At 46.5% G+C, this 23804-nt stretch overlaps 2 protein-coding genes across 7 annotated transcripts in view; one reads left to right on the forward strand and one right to left on the reverse strand.

Moving 5' to 3' along the window:
• LETM2 (leucine zipper and EF-hand containing transmembrane protein 2) overlaps positions 1 to 17470 on the forward strand; it is a 17859-nt gene extending 389 nt beyond the window's left edge. Inside the window, exons 1-8 of one of the 4 annotated variants that reach the window (XM_058433359.1) lie at positions 2707 to 2824; positions 5981 to 6118; positions 6562 to 6762; positions 8232 to 8351; positions 10098 to 10211; positions 12630 to 12722; positions 13052 to 13153; positions 13915 to 17470. In XM_058433359.1, the coding sequence (XP_058289342.1) occupies positions 2822 to 2824; positions 5981 to 6118; positions 6562 to 6762; positions 8232 to 8351; positions 10098 to 10211; positions 12630 to 12722; positions 13052 to 13153; positions 13915 to 13977 (834 nt within the window). In that variant the 5' untranslated portion in view covers positions 2707 to 2821 and the 3' untranslated portion in view covers positions 13978 to 17470. Of the gene's footprint in view, positions 1 to 2706; positions 2825 to 5980; positions 6119 to 6561; positions 6763 to 8231; positions 8352 to 10097; positions 10212 to 12629; positions 12723 to 13022; positions 13154 to 13914 lie in introns of those variants that run through there. The other 3 variants (XR_009211569.1, XM_032144447.2, XM_058433360.1) reach the window with 3 other exon arrangements.
• Positions 17471 to 18409: 939 nt separating this feature from the next.
• Positions 18410 to 23804, reverse strand: part of FGFR1 (fibroblast growth factor receptor 1) — a 55208-nt gene continuing 49813 nt past the window's right edge. For all 3 annotated transcript variants that reach the window (XM_058433357.1, XM_058433356.1, XM_058433358.1), the window contains 8 exons: positions 23534 to 23655; positions 22971 to 23081; positions 21539 to 21729; positions 20459 to 20581; positions 20239 to 20309; positions 19836 to 19973; positions 19602 to 19707; positions 18410 to 19488 (listed from right to left, as the gene is read on the reverse strand). In XM_058433357.1, coding sequence (XP_058289340.1) covers positions 19312 to 19488; positions 19602 to 19707; positions 19836 to 19973; positions 20239 to 20309; positions 20459 to 20581; positions 21539 to 21729; positions 22971 to 23081; positions 23534 to 23655 — 1039 coding nt within the window. In that variant the 3' untranslated portion in view covers positions 18410 to 19311. The remainder of the gene's footprint in view (positions 19489 to 19601; positions 19708 to 19835; positions 19974 to 20238; positions 20310 to 20458; positions 20582 to 21538; positions 21730 to 22970; positions 23082 to 23533; positions 23656 to 23804) is intronic.

Consider the following 23804-nt stretch of genomic DNA (forward strand, 5'->3'; position numbering starts at 1 on the left):
TTACAGAAAACTTGGGCAGAAAGTACTACTTCTCCCCACCCCACCCCATCCCAGTTTCTCCTGTAATTAATATCTTGCATTAGTGTGCTATATTTGTAATGATTAAAAAAACCAATATTGACATGTTATTATTAAAGCTCATACTTTAGGGTCCACTCTTTATGTTAAAGCATTTCTGTGGGTTTTGCAAATGCATAACTTCATGTATCCACCATCACAGTATCATACAGAATAGTTTCACTGCTCTAAAAAGCCCCTGTGGGCCAGGCACAGTGGCTTATGTCTGTAATTCTAGCACTTTGGGAGGTTGAGGCAGGTGGATCGACTGAGCCCAGGAGTTTGAGACCAACCTGGGCATCATAGTGAGACCCTATTTCTACAAAAAATGCAAAAATTAGTTGGGCACGGTAGCTCATGCCTGTGGTCCCAGCTCCTCGGAAGGCTGAAGCAAGAGGATCACTTGAGCCCAGGAGGTCAAGGCTGCAATGACCTATGATAGTGCCACTGCACTCCAGAGGCACTGGGTGACAGAGGGAGACCCTGTCTCAAAAAAAAAAAAAGTCCCCGTGCTCCACCTATTTGTCCCTCTCCTGTCTTCCCCCAACCCATGGCAGCCACTGATCTTTCTACTGTCTCTGTAGTTTTGCCTTTTCCAGAATGTCATATTTTTGGGATCATACAGTGTGTAGCCATTTTAGATTGGCTTCTTTCACCTAGCAATATGCATTTCAGGTTCTTTTCATGGCTCAATTCTTTTTATCACTGAATGATAGTCCATTGTATGGCTGTACCACAGCTTGTTTATCCATTCTCCTATGAAAGGACACCTCGATTGCTTCCAGTTTTTGGCAATTATGAATAAAACTGCTATAAACACTTATGTACAGGTTTTTGTGTAGATGTAAGCTTTCAACTCATTGGGGTAAATGCCTAGGAGAGTAATTGGTGGATCCTATGGTAAGACTATGTTTAGCTTTTAAGAAATTGCTAAGCTGTCTTCTGAAGTGGCTGTATTGTTCTATATTCTCACCAGCAACAAATGAGAGTACCAGCATTTGATGTTGTCAGTACTCTAGACATTAGCCACGAAGCAGGTGTGTAGTGGTATCTCACTGTTTTAATTTGCAGTCTCCTGCTGTCGAGTATCTTTCCTGTGCTTATTTACCATTTGTGTATCTTCTCTGGGGAGGTGTCTGTTTAGATCTTTGGTCGACTTTTTTTTTTTTTTTGAGAAGGAGTCTGGCTCTGTCACCCAGGCTGGAGTGCAGTGGTGCAATCTCAGCTCACTGCAACCTCTGCTTCCTGGGTTCAAGTGATTCTCCTGCCTCAGCCTCCCGAGTAGCTGGAATTAGAGGTGTCCACCACCGCACCTGGCTAATTTTTGTATTTTTAGTAGAGACAGGGTTTCACCATATTGGCTAGGCTGGTCTCGATCTGCTGACTTCCGGTGATCCACACACCTCAGCCTCCCAAAGTGTTGGGATTACAGGCGTGAGCCACTGCATCCAGCCCTTTGGTTGACTTTTTAATTGGGTTTTTTTGTTTTCTGATTATTATTTTGAGTTCTTTGTATATTTTGGGTAAAAGTCCTTTATCAGATATATATTTTGCAAATGTTTTCTTCTACTCTGTGGCTTGTCTTCTCATTCCTTAACCATGTCTTTCACAGAGCAAATGCGTTCAACATTAATGACATCCAGCTTATCAGTTTTTTCTTTCATGAATCATGTTTTTAGTGTTGTAGCCAATAACTTATTGCCAAACTGAAGGTCACCTACATTTTTCTCCTATTTTATTCTAGAAGTTTTATAGTTTTGTGTCTTAGATTTATGTCTGTGATCCATTTTATTTTTTTATTTAATATTTATTTTTTTTTTGAGACGGAGCCTCGCTCTGTCGCCCAGGCTGGAGTGCAATGGTGCGATCTCGGCTCCCTGCAACCTCCACCTCTCAGTTCAAGCGATTCTCCTGCTTCAGCCTCCCAAGTAGCTGGGATTACAGGCATGTGCCACTACACCCAGCTAATTTTTGTATTTTTAGTAGAGCCAAGATTTTGCCATGTTGGCCAGGCTGGTCTCAAACTCCTGACCTCAGGTGATCCGCCCACCTCGGCCTCCCAAAGTACTGGGATAACAGACGTGAGCCACTGTGCCAGACCGAGTTAATTTTTATGAAAACTGTAATGTCAGTATATAGATTCATTTCTCTCTTTTTTGTATGTGGATATCTAGCTTTTCCAGGACCATTTGTTGAAAAGATTTTCTCTTCTCCACTAAATTCTAACTTGATTTAACTGTCAAAAGAATAAAGAGAACAGGCTGGATACAGTGGCTTATCTCTGTAATCCCAGCATTTTGGGAGGCCGAGGTGGGAGGATTGTTTAAGCCCAGGAGTTCAAGACCAGCCTGAGCAATATAGCGAGACCCCTGTCTCTAAAAAAAAATTTTTTTAACAAATTAGCCAAGTATGGTAGCATGGACCTGAATTCCCAGCTACTTGGGAGGCTGAGGCGGGAGGATTGCTTGAGCCCAGGAGGTTGAGACTGCAGTGAACTGAGATCAGGCCACTGCACTGCACTCCAGCCTGGGCAAGAGTGAGATCCTGTTTTAAAAAAAAAGAATAAAGAAAACAAAAATCCACTGTTACCGCGGTGACTAGTGGAACAGTAGGTACGATTTAATCAGCCCAACAGACAGTTCAGCAGCCCCTGAGAAGAGGGAGCCTTCATTGAGTGTGGCAGTCACTCTGCAGGCGAGAAAACAGAGGCAGCTCTTTCCTTCTCCCCCTTCTGTGCCACTCTACTAGACAGCGTAGACAGCATATGGTAAGAAAGTGTGAACAAAACATTACGAGAAGACAAAAAGTGCAACTTTGTTTTTTTTTTTGAGGCGGAGTCTCGCACCATCACCCGGACTGGAGTGCAGTGGCACAATCTTGGCTCACTGCAACCTCCGCCTCCTAGATTCAAGCAATTCTCCTGCCTCAGCCTCCTGAGTAGCTGAGATTACAGGCGCCTGCCACCACGCCCAGCTAATTTTAAGGGCAACTTTTAAATCAGTAAGATTGGGAAATTTTTCACAGAAAAGGTAACTTTGGAACTGAGACTTAAAGAGTAAGTGGCATTTTACTATGGTCTGGGAAAGGTATTCTGGATAAAAGGAATAGCATTTAACATGGCTCAGTGGCATAAGAGAGTATGATGTAATCAGAGACCACTGGTTATTTGTGGTTGAAGTAGGCAGTTCCAGGGCGTCAATGAGAGGAAACAGACAAAGTGATGTGTTGGGGTCAGGTTGGAAGGCATCCACCAGCTTAAGGAATTTAGGCTTTCTCTTTGACCATGGTGAATAATGGAAAGGGAACGTTTGAAGCAGGGTAGCTGGGTGGATGACATGATTAGATCTATGTTTTGGAAGAATAATTTTGCTGGCAGGAGGGGCAGCAGAGGATAGAGCCAAGGAAGGGAAACCAGCTGGAATGCTAGCCCAAGAGAGAGATGACAGAGAATACATTATGAAATTGACAATAGGAATAAAGACTTGAAGGCCAGGCGTGGTGGCTAATACCTGTAATCCCAGCACTTTGGGAGGCCGAGGTGGATGGGTCACTTGAGGTCAGGAGCTCGGTACGAGCCTGGCCAACATGGTGAAACCGTGTATTTACTAAAAATACAAAAATTAGCCTGGCATGGTGGCACATGCCTGTAGTCCCAGCTACTTCAGAGGCTGAGGCAGAAGAATCACTTAAACCCGGGAAGCAGAGGTTGCCAAGAGGCAAGATTGTGCTACTGCATTCCAGCCTGGGCAACAGAGTAAGATTTTTGTCTTAAAAAAAAAAAAAAAAAAAGACTTGAAGACAAATTCGGCATACCTTCACAGGATAAATCAAATTACAACATTTGACTGCCTGGCAATGGTTTAATTTGCTTACATTTAAAATAATCAGCATCTAGAATTAATGCCGTAACATTCCAAGGAAAGTATTAGTGAATTCAGGAAGATGGGGGGAATAGAGGAAGTGATTTATCTAAATGTTACCTCTTTCCTGAACACCACTCATTCCCTGAAACATACAAATAAGTCTACATCATGGCCACAGTCTCAGAAAATTCTTGTTTGCTTTGTTCCATGGAGAGAGGAGCTTTCTGTTTACATCAGATCACAGTACCTTGTATTTCTCTTTCATAGCACTTACCCATTATGCTTCTATATTAATGTGAGGAATTATGGGATTATCATTAGTCACTAAAGTTTGTCTCTCCCACTACACTAAAAGTTCCATGAGGGCAGGAATTCTTACCTGTTGTTGCTCATTTTATCCCCAGTACCTAATATGGTAGATGTGCAATAAATGTACCTAATATGGTAGATGTGCAATAAATAAATGGACGGATGGATGGATGGAAGGATATGGATGAATGAAATGGATGACTAAGTGGGTTCTTTTTTTTTTTTTTTTTTTGAGACAGAGTCTCGTGCTGTTGCCCAGGCTGGAGTGCAGTAGCGTGATCTCGGCTTACTGCATCCTCCCCACAGGTTCAAGCAATTCTTCTGCCTCAGCCTCCTGAGTAGCTGGAATTACAGGCATGCGCCACCAGGCCCGGCTAATTTTTGTATTTTTAGTAGAGACAGGGTTTCACCGTGACAGGCCAGGCTGGTCCCAAACTCCTGATCTCAGGTGATCCAGCTGCCTCGGCCTCCCAAAGTGCTGGGATTACAGGTGTGAGCCACCTCATCCAGCCACTAAGTGGGTTCTGATCATGCTATTGTGTTATTTATTTTTTTTTTTTGGCTATATCTTTTAAGATCTATCTAAAAATCAGTGATTCTTATGATTGGCTGATCATTAGAATCTCCTAGGCAACTTAAAAATACACATAGATTCCTGTTCTTCTTTACCACCCTGAGTCCTGACTGTGGTTATTTTGAAAATGCTACCATACTACATTTCCAATGATTAACAAGGATTAAGAAACACCAGCCAACACAGTGTCCATTTACTTTTCTTCTGTGTAGTGCTGTGTTCATGTCTGTTAGAGCACTTAACTCACTGTATTGTAATTACTTATGTCTGTTTTCTAGTTAAACTGTAAGCCACATTAGGTAGAGTCCATTTCCTAGTTTTCTTTGTTTGTAAAGAAAAACCCAGGGCCACTCAAACAAGGAGTTAGCTCAACTGGCAGACTGGATAGTTTGCACCAGGTTAAGAGATCGTATCTCATTCTTGTCTGGGCGCTGTGGCTCAAGCCTGTAATCCCAGCATTTTGGGAGGCAGAGACGGGCAGATCTCTTGAGGTCAGGAGTTCAAGACTAGCCTGGCCAACATGGTGAAAACCCCTACTCTACTAAAAATACAAAAATCAGCCAGGTATGGTGGTGTGTGCCTGTAATCCCAGCTATTTGAGAGGCTGAGGAAGGAGAATAGCTTGAACCCAGGAGACAGAGGTTGCAGTGGGTCAAGATGGTACCTCTGCACTCCAGCCTGGGTGACAGAGCGAAACTCCATCTCAAAAAAAAAAAAAAAAAATTATCCAGGTGTGGTGGCATGCACCTGTAATCCCAGCTATTCGGGAGGCTGAGGCAGGAGAATCACTTGAGTCTGGGACATGGAGGTTGCGGTGAGCCGAGATCGTGCCACTGCACCCCAGCCTGGGCAACAGAGTGGGACTTGATCTCAAAGAGAGAGAGAGAGATAGTATCTTGTGCTAAATAATGATAAAGCCTCCCATTGGGGGAACATTTGGATCTATCAAATGCTTATGATTATTGTATTAGTAACAAAAAGTAAGGAGACAAGTTCCAAATAGAGGCTGCTTTTTACTTGCTCTGGTCTCACAAACCCATTCAGCTATGCCTGAGAATCATGTTATTACATGATGTAGGGATGAGCAATAACAAGGAGACAGTTATTTTTCTCCCATCTTTATCTACCAATTTGCAATCATGAAGGATTGAGTAACTTTTATTCTTCTACCATTAAGGAAGAAAAACAGAAAAAGAAAATGGCTGTAAAGTTGGAACTAGCAAAATTTCTTCAAGAAACCATGACAGAAATGGCAAGGAGGAACAGAGCCAAGATGGGCGATGCCTCTACACAGCTCTCATCCTACGTTAAGCAGGTGTCTATCTTTTATGTAATGCCAAACAACTTCGGGGCTGGGTGTTCTATGAAAAACGCATGTCATCATGGATTTCCCAAATTGTTCACCATCTTTGGAATTGCAAATATCTAAATTATGAACATACAATATTATAAACATTTAATATTATAAACATTGATAGTAGTTTGCAGAAAAGCCTGTCTTAAAGTAATCAACATGTTGAAGACATTGATAACTTCTTGGAAAGAACAGTAGATTTAGAGTCAAACTTCCGAACTCCTGATTTTTCAGCTGATGTAGTTTGACTTCAGATGGATATCTTTTCTTTATACCACGAGGCCTATTTCCAGATGTCAGACAGAGTCCCATAAATGCTTTGATGTCTTTTTCAAATAGCCTATTGGGAAAGTTAAATTAAGTAGAAAACACATTTTAATTGGCCTCTTTGTCCCACTGCATAGGTCCAGACAGGCCACAAGCCCAGCACAAAGGAGATAGTTCGCTTCTCCAAACTATTTGAGGACCAGCTGGCCCTGGAACACTTAGATCGCCCTCAGCTGGTTGCCCTTTGCAAACTGCTGGAATTGCAGACGTTTGGAACCAACAACCTGCTCCGCTTTCAGCTCCTGATGAAACTAAAGTCTATAAAAGCAGATGATGAAGTAAGAGCTTAACCATAGCTCTAGGGAATTAGCAAGGTTTCGGGACATACCTTAGGGTGCCTGTGGGATGAAGTGTGCAGTATTTTTTGTTTTTGTTTTTGAGACGAAGTCTTGCTCTGTCACCCAGGCTGCAGTGGCACAATCTTGGCTCATTGCAACCTCCACCTCCTGGGTTCAAGTGATTCTCACACCTCAGCCTTCCAAGTAGCTGGGATTACAGGCACGCATCACCACACCTGGCTGATTTTTGTATTTTTAGTAGAGACAGGGCTTCACCATGTTGGCCAGGCTGGTCTCAAACTCCTGACCTCAAGTGATCCGCCCGCCTCAGCCTCCCAAAGTGTTGGGATGACAGGTGTGAGCCACCATGCCTGGGTAGAAGTGCAGTATTTTCTGTTGGGTCTGGTCATGTTGGGTTCTGACAAAATGAGTGGTTTAAACAACCATTACCATGACAACCTGAACCTTGATTACTCATTTGAGGAGTTGTCATCCCCTTACCCATTTCTTGAGAAGGCCATCATAAGCAGTTAGTAATTTGGATGTCTTAGCTGGGACTCATCTAAAGCAGTTAGGACCTGCTGGGAAGGAAATAGCAGCTCAGTAGATTCCTGACAAAGCTCTGCTCCCACACTTCTGCTCTCATACCAGGAAGCCGGTGCCAAAGTCAATATTCTGCTGGGCGCATTGGCCTGCCAAGAAGGGGTAGTTGGCTTGGTATGCAAAGCATAATGCTGGGAGGAAAAGCAGAGCCTCAACACCTTGTAGAAGAAAGGCACCCTTGGACTATAACTACTAATTAGGCTTTTTAAAAAAATGGAAGGAATGTTTCTTGACTCAGAATCAGCTGCTTTATAAGCATGCCGCCTGGGGGAGCAGGTTTCCCAGAACTGAGAAAGCGTGATCCCTTTGGCCCCATTTAGATTTCAGTTGTTGCTCTTAGAGCTTTGGAATAAACAACACTGGTCCCAGAAATACCATAGTTTTGGGTTACGCCAAGCAGAAACTGTTATTTACTGAGGGAGTTTTGTGGACCAGTGTGTTAGGGCCATTTCTGGGGGTGTTGGGGGGACAGCAGGGGAGAACACTACAGGGACATGCAACAAATGGTACATTGTGAGCTTTTCAAGTGAACTTTTTTCTAATGAACCATAAATCTGCCATTGAAAAGTAGATATGTCACAACCAGACAAAATACAGATCAAGAGGGGAAATAATTACTCTGATGACAGAATGTTGGGGAGGAGTTGTATAAATATCCCTGATATTGCTAATTGCTAATACCTGTTGGCAGGATTCCCATTATTTCAACTGCCACCTCACCTCCCTACGTTGCCTTTGCAGTAGCAGCCAGTGCAGGGGACAAAGTGTCCAAGCCTCTGATTCTGTTTCCACTGATTTGCTGGAATTTAGGGATTACGTAAAATTGGAATCAAAAGCTCCAACTCCATCCCTTACATTTCTTTCAGATAATTGCCAAAGAAGGGGTGAGAGCATTGAGTGTATCAGAACTACAGGCTGCCTGTAGGGCCCGAGGGATGAGATCACTGGGTCTCACCGAGGAACAACTGCGACAACAGCTCACGGAGGCAAGTAGCAGCGCCCCTCCGGGGTCCTCTTCCCTAGAACTCTCTCCTACAATATGCAGACCTCCTTATGTGATTTCTCCTTTGCAAGTGAACCATCTTACCTAATTTGCCTTATTTCATTGAGCAGTGGGATGCTGAAGGACTAGGTTGATTTTTCACTTTGATTGGGATCTCTATCAGTTTTCTATTGCTGCCTAAGAAATGACCATGAACTTAGTGGACAATACTGGTATATTAGCTCACAGTTGGTAGGTCAGAAGTGCAGGCTGTGTTCCTTTGGGGCTGTGGGAAACGACCTGCTTCCAAGTTCATTCAGTTTGTTGGCTGAACTTAGTTCCTTGCAGCTGTCGGACTGAGGTCTTTGTTTCCCAGCTGGCCGTGAGCCCTGGGCTACTCTCAGCATCTAGTGGCCACCTGTGTTCCTTGCCTCTTGGCCTCCTTCATCTGCAAAGCCAGCATCAGAGAACTTCTCATATGCCAGAGCTTCCTCATGCTTGAAATCTCCAATTTCCCCTGTGTTTGACCTCTAGCCCCAGATTTAAGGTCTCATGTGATTGGTGAGGCCCATCCAAAGAATCTCCCTATCTTAAGGTCAACCGACTTGGGACCTCCGTTACACCTGTAGAATCCCTTCACACAGCAGCCAGAATACTGTTGAATAACTAGGAGAGGGTGTGGGTACTGCAGGGACAAGGTGTCTTGGGGCCACCTTAGAATTTTGACCTACTCCACGTAGTGTAAAGGGTCCTGGCAAAAATTTCAGTTCAAGGCTTGTCATCTGTGTGAATCTGTCTGGAGGTCCCCACTTTGCCTGGTGGCCCACCTGGGGCTGCTTTTCAATTAGTGCCCCAAACCAACACACACTATGGTAACCCATGTTTAATATTTTTCCTTAGATAGCATATTTGTACTTTAAGAGCATCAATGCTTTAAAACAAAGGAGTAACTCCTGTTACATTTCATTCTCATCATTGTAAAAAATGCCATGAAGAATGCACAGATGATCTTAGGATACCAGCCATGGCGTGGCTTGGAAACCATGTTAGGTCACTTTTTCCTCTCATGTGTGGGACCACCTCTGGTGGGAAGACAGCACATTGTAGAGAAAGATCCTTAAAATCCTGTATTTCTTGCACGTTGGCTATGACACTGTCACTGCACAAGCTTTGTGAATACTTTTCATGGTACCTTTTGAATTTTATCTTTTGTGCATATATTACTGATCTTAAGACGACAGGATCTCACTCTGTTGCCCAGGCTGGAGTGCAGTGGCACTAACACAGGCCATTGCAGCCTCAAACTCCTGGGCTCAAGCGATCCTCCCACCTCAGCCTTCCTAGCTGGGACCACAGGCATGTACCACTATACCCAGATAATTGGAAAATTTTTTTGTAGAGACAGTCGCCCTGTGTTACCCAGGCTGTGACTTATTCTTTCACATTATCTACACTTTGTCCAAGAGAAGATACTTGACTACTTTGATCCACAGTTGGGTTGAGAGTTTAATTGAATTCTCCCTCTCTGAGAGTGATTCCACCATAGTGAGGGAGGCTGCAGGGTACCCCCTTAGTGCAGAAGCCAGGAGTGGGCTCCTGTCCGTGTTCTGCCGTGACTCATCACCTGAGCGACTTGGCGGGAGGGGCAGGGGCGGTGGGAAGCTGTCAGCGAGGGAGGGTAGATGACCGCGGATCACTCTGGCTCTGGCGTTCTGTGATTCTCACGTGTTGTTCCCCTCCCGTTCTCCAGTGGCAGGACCTCCACCTGAAGGAGAACGTCCCTCCTTCCCTTTTGCTCCTGTCCCGCACCTTCTACCTGATAGATGTGAAGCCCAAGCCGATTGAGATACCACTCAGTGGGGAAGTGAGTACCTGGGTTAATGGAAACCCTCGACGTCCATCCAGCTGAGGCCTCTCCACAAACACTTGGTGTACTCTTGCAGTTAGAGCATACATTTCTTTTGGCCTTTTAGAATTTGGCCCAACTGGCTTTATGTGTTTTAAAAATTCCTTAAAAAACCAACCAACCAACCAACCACAAACAAAACGAAGGAAGGCCAGGCACAGTAGCTCACGCCTGTAATCCCAGCACTTTGGGAGGCAGAGGTAGGTGGATCACCTGAGGTCAGGAGTTTGAAACCAGCCTGACCAACATGGTGAAATCCCGTCTCTACTAAACATACAAAAATTAGCTGGGCGTGGTGGTGGGCGCCTGTAACCCCAGCTACTTGGGAGGCTGAGGCAGAATTGCTTGAACCTGGGAGATGGAGGTGCGGTGAGACGAGACCACGCCATTGCACTCAGGCCTGGGCAACAGAATGAGACTCTGTCTCAAACAAAACAAAACAAACAGAAAACTGAAGCCACTCGGACTACCTCCAGCCTTAAGGCTGCTACTGCCTTTGAGCCCAGCTTGATTGAGAATTTTACTAATAGGAGCAGTTTATTCCTTTTCCTTATCTTCATTAGCAGACTGGTGTGTGTGGGTGTGGGGGTTTCTGCTTTCTCCTTTTAGACTGAATGGTTCCTGTTCTATTTCATTGGTCCAGATTCCTTTGTTTTTAAGCACTGAATGGCTAATCTAGAATGTCCTTCAACTCATTTCCTTAGTCATTTTTCTTCCTGGTGTTGTAGGGAAGAGCATAGGATTGGTCCAGTCACTACAGTATCTTACTCTGGGCCCATCAGAAAGGGCCTCCCGCTTCTCTAGCTGGTGGCTTCCTGTCTGACTCAGAATCCGGCATGAGTAAGAAAGCAAAGACTCTTGTGGAATATGCTACACTGTGGTTTAGGGGATTAGTCCAAGTGCTAAGTGAGGGCCAGTTGTTTTACATCCTAATTATGCTGTTGACTCCTTGGACAAGCCAAGGAAAACCCAACTTCAGGAAACACCATCTTGCTTTCCCTTTTCATATTTCTGGAGTAATCTGGTTTTGGGATTTGTCCAGGAAAAACTCTAGGGAGACTAGGAGCAGTTTCAGAGTATAGACCATGTTCTAAAAGGCAGGCTAGTGGGTTCTTATTCTATCCAACTGTTGGATCCGCTCATGTGAGCCAGACCAAAGTTAATCGTCATTCTTAGATTGCTGTCAGGGGCAAGGAAATCTTGGAGGAGCTCACTGTCTCAGCTAAATTTGGGTTCTCAGAATTATTCTAGAGGGCCATAAGCTCTTTATCGAGATGTTGCTTTCTGGAGTGGGTGAGAACGGAATTAAGGACAAAATGATAAGCTCCTAAGCGATTTATTGGCTTTTTCCCACTCATGTTTTTAAACTTCTCTTCTCCATGTATATATACAAAATGAGAACAAGTAGCATGCTAGGTTCTGTGAAGAATAGAGACATCAAATATACTGTTAATTTTGGATGTATGTAGCCTTATCCCTCCAAAGTACACAAATTACTTCCAAAGCACAGTGATGTATTTATTTTTCAAATCTAATTCCTAAAGATAGGTTAGCTAGCTATTCCATCACCACCCCCATTCTTATCGTTATCTATTTTAATACCACTCCTCTCCCCATCTTCCTTGCATTACAGGAGCTTACCATTTTAGTAAATCAGGCAATTTCATCATTTATTATTAGATACTAAAAATGAAAAAGATGTAACATAGACCAAGTTACATCAATGCTATTAGAAAATAACTGAGGCCAGGTGCGGTGGCTCATGCCTGTAATCCAGTACTTTGGGAGGCTGAGGCGGGCGGATCACCTGAGGTCAAGAGTTCAAGACCAGCTTGGCCAACATGGCGAAACACAGTCTGTACTAAAAATACAAAAATTAGTAGGTGGGCATGGTAGTAGACGCCTGTAATCCCAGCTACTCAGGAGGCTGAGGCAGGGAGAATTGCTTGAACCCGTGAGGTGGAGGTTGCAGTGAGCCGAGATCGAGCCACTGCACTCCAGCCTTGGTAACAGAGCGAGACTCCATCTCCAAAAAAAAAAAAGAAAAAAAAGAATTGAGAAATGGCTTTTTTTTTTGAGGCCGACGGCAGGACCAGTACCATCAGTGGATTGCTAATGATTATTTTAAATGCTAGAATCTATCAGAGTGCAACTTTTATATATAAAGTACTCAAAACTCAAAGAGAAATAATACTAAGTTGCTATGTCGGGCATATTTCGTATGTTACTCATAAAGGGTGTAGCTACAGGAGGAAGTTAGGGATTTAGTGGAAAGCAAATAGTGCTAAAAAAAAAAAAGGCATTGACTACTGTAAAAGTTTCTGGGTTTTAGGAAGAGCAGAAAGCTTATGATATATAAAATGTTTATCTCCCCAGGCTCCAAAGACTGATATTCTTATGGAATTACCTACTTTCACTGAATCTAAAGAGAATGTGGTGGATCTTGCACCTCAACTGAAGGGAACTAAGGTTAGACAGTTACTTTCCATTTGGTTAATTAGATTAAAAAATGAAAATAGCAATGGGTCAATTTCTCCTGTTTTAATCCCCTTAATGAAATTGAAATTCAATACAATAATGTTCCTTAATAAGGAATATTTATTGTACTGTTTGATCTGTTTCTAAGAGGAAGCTTAATATTTGGCTATATGTAATTAGGTTCCAGATTTTGCCTTTTGAATCCTGTGCCAGGATATGAGGTAGTTGTGACAAGTTCCTGGTAGTCAAGGTAGTGGGCTGTAGACTAATACACATTTTCTTTTAAATCAGTAACCCAACTCTCAGTTCTGATGTTTAAGGATGAAGACTTTATACAGCCACCACCGGTTACATCATCACCCGAAACACCATCAACACCTATTTCATTACCTAAAGGATCCATCACTTCTTCTAAAGAAGCTGTAAGTATCTTTAATAAATGAAAAAGAAAGAGAAGACCCTTTCCCTCTAGTTATCTTTAAGGGCAGTGAGAATCTAGAATTAGTCCTGTTGCAAAACACTGCACAATTCTTCCTGTTGTCCAAACAGGAAATTGTAGGCTGAACTTTAGTCATCTTATAACCACTATGTTTTTTACTTCAACTATCCAAAAAAAAAAAAAAAAAATACAATTGTGGGTCAGACTAAAACATGCTAAGTGTAGAAGTCAGTTACAATATAGGCAGACCCTTTTTTTCTTAAGTGCCAGGTGGAAATAGTTTCCATGTGTTATTTTACCCAGGCTTCTGATGTGAGGAAATACTAGCTGGAAAGCAACTTTAATTTCCAGAGAAATGCACGTAAATAAGAAATTACTTATCTATCATCCAGTTTTCCCAATTGGGTGAAGGGATTTGGGGCAAGAGCACAGGGCATGAAGAGAGTAAACAGTGGGGAGGTTGTGGGAGAGTTGAAGTGGGAAGTGGCTCCTGTGGACCAAAGACATGGCTGGTAGGACAGAGAATCTACGAAGACACAGATGGGGTAAGCCCAGAAAAGCATCCCAAGGCACACACAGACCTTGTTTTTTGTAAATCTCCTTTATCTTTTATTACCAAGGTAAATTATAATCTCAGATTTGACTTTGTGGTCACTATTTTAAGAAAACAAAAATGGCATTCACTCCTTAAGAACTTACACGTCTGTGACTAATGCCTACAGTCCTTATGTTTTTTACGCCTAGACACTCCAGGCCAAATCACAAGTGACGGCCCAGAACAGCAAGGCTAGTTCAAAAGGAGCATAAGGACTACTTGAGGATGAAGCTCACTCTCTTCAGCTTCCGGCCCTCAACAGTGGCATCTGTAAAGGACCTCCCAGATCAGACTGTCTGGCTTCAGAGTGGATCAGCCGTTTAGCCCGTGGGGCAGTCCTTTGAGGCCTGGTAACCATTCCAGGTGATGTGGGTAGTGAGACCAAGTTCAGACCACTTAAAAAATAAAATTGCAAAGTCCCATTTCCTCTGTACCATTGTCACTCCACTCAACTTTGTATAAAGCCCACCCCCCATCATGTTGTTTTTTTAGTTTGTGTACGTCCCTTAAGAGAGGAAATTTTTTGCACAGTGGAGTCAGCTTGGCACCTTAGATACCTCTGTCTCCTATGGCTTGGAATTCTGAGTAAGAACTTGGAAGTTCCAAAAACCATTTTAGGAGCACCTGATTAACTTTCTGAATGATCCACCAGTAGGATCAGCACTCTGGAAACAAAGTACCTTATGAGATGGGATGGATATACTCCCCAGTAAGATCTTTCTGGATATAATGAAGCTTCTTGGAGAAACAGACTGGCAATCAGAAAGATTTGGCTGCTTCTGACAGCCCCCTCTTGGGCCTGCAGAGGCTGCAGCAATCTGTGAGGCAGCCGCAATCTGTGAGGCAGCCACTCTTCTAGCACATATGGCTTTCATTAGCCACCATTTTGCTAGGAAGCATAATTAAGGGTTTAAGCCTTAACCATTTGTTTGTCTTGGGTGTGTGTGTTTCTGGCCAGTTTGTCTTTCACAAATAAGACTATTAGTCATAGGGGTTGTGAAGGTCTGATATAATCCCTGTGCTACCCAGCAACAAGTATTACATTAGGCTACTTATGTTTGGTGTTTTCAGTATTAATAATACTGAAATAATAGATAAACTGCCATCCAGCTGACTAAGGGCTTTCTTCCCCTGGGGAGTGGTTAGAAGGCCAAAGGTATTTCAGCCTGTAGGTGATAAAATTAGATTTCTTTACTTGCTGTGGTTAGACAGCAGTCAGTTAAAACAAGTAAAACTCAACTGTCCTGTCTGGGATCACCTAAATGAGGAATGTCACCAGCACTTCACGGCAAGAATATGCATTCTGCAGTGCTTTCTAAACTTCTGCTCCATCAGAGAAGCCCCACCATGTCCCACTGATGAAGCCCAGTTCTTTGGGAATGATGAATCCCTACTGTGCACACACAGCAGTCATGGATCCTGCCCATCGAGGTGATTCACATTTTCCCATTTCGAAAATGACGGGTGTTTTCATTAGTCCACATTTCAGGTGTTAAATGTGGGAAAGGGATTAGCTAAACTCGCTCAATTCTGTTTTAGCTGAATGAGTCACAGGTACTGCTGGGCTGTCCTACAGTTCCTTCTGGCTTTCCCTCCGAGCAGGGTGGGAATGAGCAGTGACCTGGTCAAGGGACCCGGGCCACTTGATACACCTCTTCTCCCACTCTTCTGCTAACAGCTCAGAAAAGTCAAGGATGTTTCGTTGTTCTCATCATTTAGGGTGCTTGGCTGTTGGGTTCAGCGATCCTTACATCTAGCCCCAGCTAGTGGTGTTCTGGTAAATCATTAACCACCAACTCTTTGAGCCTCCCGGGGTAATGAAACAGTTACACCTCTAGTTAGCATGTTTATGAAATAGATCCCTTCTGTGTGCGAAGACCTGCATGTGGGGCAGTACGGTGGAAATGGTCCTGAATACTGTTGACGGCCCACCTAGAGGGAACCTGCCCAGACCAAGTCTTAGCAGTTGGGTTCTTACTGACCACCTTCTTCCCTGGCTCTCCTCAGCGGAGGGAATGGAAGGCTGTGCCGGCTGCTTCAGAGCTTTCTCCTCTCTGCTCCCTTCTCTATAGATGCAGATGCCTTGGCTCTACCTGCCGCTAATGATCTCATTGGGTATGACTTTAGACTTTTTTTTTTGAGACGGAGTCTCGCTGTCACCCAGGCTGGAGTGCAGTGGCACGATCTTGGCTCACTGCAGTCTGCCTCCTGGGTTCGAGCGATTCTCCTGCCTCAGTCTCTGGAGTAGCTGGGATTAAAGGCATGCACCACCACACCCGGCTAATTTTTGTACTTTTGTAGAGACGGGGTTTCACCATGTTGGCCAGGCTGGTCTTGAACTCCCAACGTCAGGTGATCTGCCTGCCTCAGCCTCCCAAAGTGCTGGGATTACAGGCATGCATCACCATGCCCGGCCACTTTAGGCATTCTCTAAAAACCCAACTGCAGTGATGCTAGATGTGGCCTGGGTCTCACACACAATTCTGCTACAATAGACAGGTGACACCTAGGGCCTTGCACCTGTGTCATGTCTAATTCTATACTTAAATCATTCCAAAACGAGCCACATCAGTGCTGTCCAATCAATTTTTCTGTAATGCCAAATCTAGGCTAAAGATTTCCCACTCACCACCAGCACACACTAGCAGGTAGTAGTTGGACCAATGTGATTTGAGAGCGGACTGGTGCTTCACCTAATGCCAACTGAAACTTCAGCTCGCTGGCTCCACCCAGTGGTGGCTAATAAGCACAGCAACCTCATTAACATTGAGACAGATACTTCTTGCCTCATTTGATGCTCAATCTTACTTACCTGAGATCAATACATTACATTAGCAGGGCCAAGGGACCGATGATCTCCAGCCTATGGCAATTAGAAGAGACGGAAAGGCAGTATTGATTAATGCTGTGGTGATCCCAGCCCTAATCTTTTAACCCTCAGGAAACCAGACAGACTCAGTGCCTTGATGGCACAACATCTTCATTAGATAAACTGGATTCCTTTCCTCAGGAGACCCAATCTGGTCCTCCAAGTAAAATGGCCATTTCATTTTCTCTCAGGTCAATTTCACTCTCTTTTATTTGACAGCTAGTGCAGTCTTTGGGGGAAATTCGTGGGTGATTTGAGTAGTAACAGCAAGGACATCACTGTAATTATGATAGTGCCTTATATTTTTCTAGCACCTTTTCCAAGGGCTTATGAAGACTTTTAGATTCTTCATCCCTTCACACAACATTGCTTTAAGGTAGGGCCAAGGCAGAAATTATCATCACTGTTTTACAAGGAAAGACACTCTTGTGCGGTCTCAAAGCAAATGCTTTTAAAAGCTAAAAATTCATTTCCTAGTTCTGTTCACCAAATGATGCCTTCTTTAAACATAAATACAAATTGTAATGTTAGCAGGTGCATATTTACAGAGAGAAACAAAGATAAGAGAATTTTACAATAGTGACCAACACTGCAGCTGCCAAAAAATCCCTAGCTCAGAAATTTAAAGCAGCAATCCCATTTTCCCTACAGAAATGAAAACATATTGAACTTTTTTTTGTATTTAGCAGTAATCCAGCAAAATATAAGCTTTAATATAGCGACTGAGGAGTGGTAGTTTGAGCCATGAGGTACAGGGGAGCCAGAATCCACTTGGTGAGGACAGTGATGACCAGCAGGTGGCAGAAGTAAATTCCAAGCAGCCAAAAAACCAAAAACATTCGGAGAATATTCCCCCTCCCTGTTCCTGAGGGGCAGGGTGGAGTTTGGACAGGAAGAACTGTTAAGAAGGCAAGATCTGCGACAGTCCCAACAAATACAGTCTGGTCACATGGATACAGGAAGGACGATCTGGGGAGGCATACCAACAAGAAACGAAGCCAGGGACCTGAATGCAAAACTAGCTTCAGGTGACATGTTCTCCTGCACTTAGAAGCACCGGCAAAACCACGCCCACATAGAGGGGGCAGACACATGTCTGGGTTTCAGTTTCTGCAGACCTTCATCATTTGTTTTCTCTGTCGCCCAGGCTGGAGTGCAATGGCGCAATCTCGGCTCACTGCAACCTCCCCCTCCCAGGTTCAAGGGATTCTGCCTCAGCCTCCTGTGGAGCTGGGATTACAGGCGTGTACCACCATGCCTGGATAATTTTTGCATTTTTAGTAGAGATGGGGTTTCACTAAGTTGGCCAGGCTGGTCTCAAACTCCTGACCTGAAGTGATCTGCCCACCTCGGTGTGCCAAAGTGCTGGGATTACAGGCGTGGGCAACCGCGCCCTTGCCTTCCTCTTAATCACTTTAGCTCTACCCCGTGGCTATTCCTAGGTAGGTGCCCCCTCCCCAGCCCAACCCCACTGGTTTCCTTGGAGGAAACCATCCATGGTCGATGGCTGCTGGGCCTTGACTCTCTGCCCAGCACCTCTAGTGCATGGATGGGGTTCCTGCCCTCAATGCAGACATCTTCTTTTTCTGACTTTCCAAAAGCAGCAGGCAGGAGGTGCGTCGTGAGGTCTGGGTGCAGAACCTAGGAAGAAGAGGTTACAAGGAACCTGCGCCGGGAGCGTGCGGTGCCCTCGGGACAGACCTAGCCCCAGGGCCTGTGGGTGTCCCTTCTTTCCAGTGGACATTCCCACCCTTTTCACACAGCCCATAGAAGAATGAAGCAGCAGCAATTTTTATTGAGGGACCTAAACTGAAAATAGGTTTAGAACATAATTTAAAAAAATAAAACAGCAAAAGTAGCAAAAAATATATGACCTTTTTAAAAACATTTTCCTTTTTTTTCTTTTTTCTTTGTTTTTAATATATAGCAACTGATGCCTCCCAGCCACCAGGAGCATCTTACCCGATGGGTAAATCTCTGGTAACGACCCTTTTAAAAAGACATGTAAATATATACTCAGATTTATACACTTTGTGTTTTCTTCATAGCTATGTACAGAGCCCCCAGTTCGGAGCTGGGCCCCAGGGCCACAACAATGCCCCCAACCTGGCCTTCGCCTCACCATCCTCTGGTACCAGGCATTTGGTCAGCAAAGCAAACTAGTATCGGAATTAATAAGCCACTGGCACCACCTATCTGGGGCAGAGGTCACCTTCAATCGAGGCTCGAAGCACTGACCTCCCTGCTGCTGTAGCCCTGAGGACAAGGCACCTGCCACCAGAGTGCGAGGGGCTTACGGGTGAAGGCAAAACAGACCAAACCGACAGGAGAAAGCTCAGGAAGCTCTCACTTGCATGCCTGTTCATCGGCTCCCACTCCCGGCCCTCCAGGCAGTGCCTGGTGGCAGGGAGGGGTCTTGGTCCAACATCTGGGAGGGGATGAAGTGGCCTGCAGCAAAGATCTGCCTCTTTGCACCTCTCACCAGCAGGTGCAGAGGAGACGGAGGAGGAGGTGAGCTGAGTGGGGTGAAGGCAGGCCACACAGGAAGGCCCCTGGTAGGCAGCTGGCTCCTGCCAGCAGGAAAGGGGACAGGGACGGACAGGCGGTGGGCCCAGCAGGGGCTGTGGGTGAGGGTTACAGCTGACGGTGGAGTCTGGGGAGGGCGTGTGGGTGGCAGTCAGCGGCGTTTGAGTCCGCCATTGGCAAGCTGGGCTGGGTGTCGGGGCAGGCAGGGCTCCTCGGGCAGCGGCTCATGAGAGAAGACGGAATCCTCCCCTGAGGAGCACGTAGAGCTCCGGGTGTCGGGAAAGCTGGGGGAGTACTGGTCCAGGGGCATGGACAGGTCCAGGTACTCCTGTGATGGGCGAGAGGAAGCAAAGATGGGCTGGGCCCCTCCTCCCTGCTCAGGGAGGTGCATGCATGCAGTGGGGACGGCCTGAGCTCTGGCTCTGGCATGGGCAGCCTTACCTGGTTGGAGGTCAAGGCCACGATGCGGTCCAGGTCTTCCACCAGCTGCTTGAAGGTGGGTCTCTGTGAGGGCACTGCATGCCAGCAGTCCCGCATCATCATGTACCTGCAGCAGAACTGTAAGGTCAGGGCCGCCTCCTGGAGATGGATACTCTCTAGTCTAGCCCCCTGACCCTCAAGCCCACTCTTGCTCCAGGGCCTGGCTCAGGGCCTCCGACCTCTCCTCGGGCTTACAGCTCGTTGGTGCAGTTACTGGGCTTGTCCATGCGGTGACCCTCCTTCAGCAGCTTGAAAAGCTCCTCCACAGGCACACCGGGGTATGGGGAGCCGCCCAGAGTGAAGATCTCCCACAGGAGCACCCCGAAAGACCACCTGCAAATGGGTGGAGAGCCACAGGGTGTTAGAACTTCTCCGCCTCCCCTCCCCCAGCACGAATCCTCCACCCAGGGCAGTGCCAGGAGACAGCGTGGAGAACAGATCAGCCTTTCAACATCTGGAGCAGAGGGAATGGCCACAATGTTTTGTTTTTCTCTCTGGGGCGGAAAGAGGACTCCTCAGTCCAGGGAGAAAGCAGGACTCTACAGTGCTAGAAGCTCTCTATCCCATACCTCCCTGGCAATTGCTATTACAAACTCACACATCACTCTGGTGGGTGTAGATCCGGTCAAACAATGCCTCAGGCGCCATCCACTTCACAGGCAGTCGGCCCTGAAAGCAGCACAGGGGAGGTTGGGGTGGCCCCAGGCAGGGCCATGAGGGCACAGGTGGGAACGGATTGGGGGGTGGGTTCTCAGCCCACCCCACTCCTCGCTTCTCAGATGAAATCACCAGCACAGGGCGGCCCCGTCGGCACTCACGTTGGTTGTCTTTTTATAGTAGTCGATGTGGTGAATGTCCCGTGCGAGGCCAAAGTCTGCTATCTTCATCACATTGTCCTCTGTCACCAGGACATTCCTGGCTGCCAGGTCTCGGTGTATGCACTGAGGAAGGAGGAAGGGAGAGCGGGAGGCGGGGAGGTGAGGGAGCTGGAAGGCTGGGGGGGGCGGGCAGCCACCCATGCAACTAGCTGACTTGTCTCATAGAACTTCTCCTGCCACACTGCTTTGTCCCTGAACTTTTGCTTTCCCTCCTCTGACGTTCTCTGCCAGCTCCAGGCTTCTCATCACAGCAAACGCTCCTCCCTTCCCTCCCCAAAGGCTGGCCCTTATGCCTCTGCTGCGTCTGCAGCGATGCGTGCTCCTAGGTCCTGCCTCCCAGTACAGCAAGTCCACATGGGGCTGGGCTCAAACCAAGCCAGCCCTTACACACCAAACACTGCACTCAACACTCACAGTTTCATTTTATCTTCATAACAATTCTACAACAGGTATTGTTATACTTTATTTTCTTTTGAGACAGGGCCTTGCTCTGTCGCCCCAGCTGGGGTGCAGTGGTGTGATCATGACTCAGTGTAGCCTCAAACTCCTGGGCTCAAGCTAGCCTCCCACTTCAGACTCCCGAGTAGCTGGGACTACCAGCACGCACTGGCACACCCAGCTAATTTTTTAAATTTTTTTTTTTTAAAGACGGGGTCTCACTATGTTGCATGCAGTGGGGACGGTCTCAAACTCCTGAGCTCAAGCAATCCTCCCTGGCCACTGCACCCAGCTGATATTATTCTTATTTTGTATTTGAAGAATTTTAAGATGCTAAGTAGCTGCCTGAGGCTACGCAGAAAGTGGCAGTGCACAGATCTGACCCTACATCAGTCTGACCCCAAGGCCACCTGGCTACACTGGTTCTCGACTCTGCGGTTCCCAGAGAGCCTAAGACAACACACAGGGCCAGTGCTCAGTGCATCCACAATGCCACCACAAGATGACAAGTCACAGGCTGGAGGACTAGGGGGGCTCTGTTCCCACCCTGGCATTACCCAGGGGAGCCTTCAGGTTCCACACCTTCTTGGAGGCCAGATACTCCATGCCTCGGGCCACCTGGTAGGCGCAGGACACCAGGTCCTTGGAGGAGAGCTGCTCCTCTGGGTTGTGGCTGGGGTTGTAGCAGTATTCCAGCCCTGGGGGCCTCCGGGCCTGCAGGTACTCCCGCAGGTTGCCCTTGGAGGCATACTCCACGATGACATACAAGGGACCTGCGGGCACAGGAGAAGAGGTCATGGGGCCAGCAGCAGGTGAGCAGGTTTGGCTTCACCTCAAAGAAACTCCACCCCCAGCAGCACACCCCGGCCAACCTCCCATCTCCTGCTTCCTCTTAGGGGACCTAGGAAATCCATTCTACTACCCAAAGAAAATCAGAGAAATAATTATTCCCAGCATAGTCCAGAAAATTCCCGAGCAACATTGGGGTAAGAGCCCCAGTTTGTTTGTTTATTTTGAGACGCAGTCTCACTCTGTTGCCCAGGCTGCAGCGCAGTGGTGCAATTTTGGCTCACTGCAACCTCCACCTTCTGGAGTCAAGTGATTCTCCTGCCTCAGCCTCCCAAGCAGCTGGGATTACAGGCATGCACAACGCCTGGCTCTTTTTTTTTTTTTTTTTTTTTTCTTGAGATGGAGTTTTGCTCTTGTTGCCCAGGCTGGAGTGCAATGGCACGATCTTGGCTAACCGCAACCTCCGCCTCCCGGGTTCAAACGATTCTCCTGCCACAGCCTCCCGAGTAGCTGGAATTACAGGCATGCGCCACCACGCCACGCTACTTTTTGTATTTTTAGTAGAGATGGGGTTTCACCTGTTGGCCAGGCTGGTCTTGAACTCCTGACCTCAAGTGATCCACCTGCCTCGGCCTCCCAAAGTGCTGGGATTACAGGCATAAGCCACTGTGCCTGGCCTATTTATTTTATTTTTGAGACAGAGGGAGTGTTTCCCAAGCTGGAGTACAATGGCGTGATCTCGGCTCACTGCAACCTCCACCTCCCGGGTTCAAGCAAGTCTTATGCCTCAGCCTCCCGAGTAGCTGGGATTATAGGCATGCATGTGACCATGCCTGGCTAACTTTTGTATTTTTAGTAGAGACGGGGCTTCACCATTTTGGCCAGACTGGTCTCGAACGCCTGATCTCAAGTGATCTGCCTGCCTCGGCCTCCCAAAGTGCTGGGATTACAGGCATGAGCCACTGCACCCAGCCTTAGCGCTCTTAGACCATAATTACTCAGCTGCCTCTGTTAACACACCACGTGTGTGAATCTAGGTATCTGTATTCCCGAATGAACACCAATGAGCGGAGCCCAGATCCCGAGATAACACATTTTAACCTCTGCCAAAGCAGCCTCTCTTAACCCCCTTCCCTAACTGTGGCTGAGAGAGGCCTTGGGACTGATACCCCAGCTCAGATCTTCTCCCCGCTGGGCAGGGAAGGCCAGTCTGGCCGGCACCCACCATCCTGCGTGCAGGCCCCCAGCAGGTTGATGATATTCTTATGCTTCCCGATCATCTTCATCATCTCCATTTCTGAGATCAGGTCTGACAAGTCTTTCTCTGTTGCGTCCGCTTTAAAGAACACGTTGAGACTCATTTACTTGGGAAGGGAGGAGGGCAGGATAAAGGCTAAGGGAGTGGGGTATGTGTCGAGGGGCTGCTTTTCCCTGGGACTTGATTCTCTCCTCCCCACTTCATCCAAACTTGTTTTGTCTTCCCTCTCATGGGAGCCGTTGTTGCAATAGGTGGTAGTGAGTGGGCAGGGATGTGGTGAGGAAAGCCTGCAAGCGACGGATCCAGATAAACACCTGACCACAGCCCAGGTTGACGCCAAAGAACAGAGTGAGGTCACAGAACAATCCCAGGGTGCAGAACACCCCCTCCACTCCCAGGTAACCCCAAGCAGGCAGCGGAGCAGGGGTGGGCAGCAAAGGCACCAGAGAAGCTGTTCTGCTGGGCCCGAGGCCTGCTGTTTGCTTGGAACGGGACAAGATTTTCTTTGCAAGGACAGAAGCATCACTTACACTTCAACATCTTCACAGCCACTTTGGTCACACGGTTGGGTTTATCCTTGTCCAGCCCGATGGCCTCTGCCAACACCACCTGCCCAAAGCAGCCCTCTCCCAGGGGTTTGCCTAAGACCAGTCTTTCAGGGGAAACAGAGAGTGGCATAAGTTGGGGCTGAAGTTCAAACCTTGAGAGGCACCCCATCTCCACCTCTGTATTTCACCCAACTGCAAGCAGAAAGTGGAAATGAATGTTTCTGCAGGCGTTTCATGAACCTTCACCGCCCAG

The sequence above is a fragment of the Hylobates moloch genome, unplaced genomic scaffold (assembly GCF_009828535.3).
Source record: "Hylobates moloch isolate HMO894 unplaced genomic scaffold, HMol_V3 SCAFFOLD_22, whole genome shotgun sequence".
NCBI lineage: Eukaryota > Metazoa > Chordata > Mammalia > Primates > Hylobatidae > Hylobates > Hylobates moloch.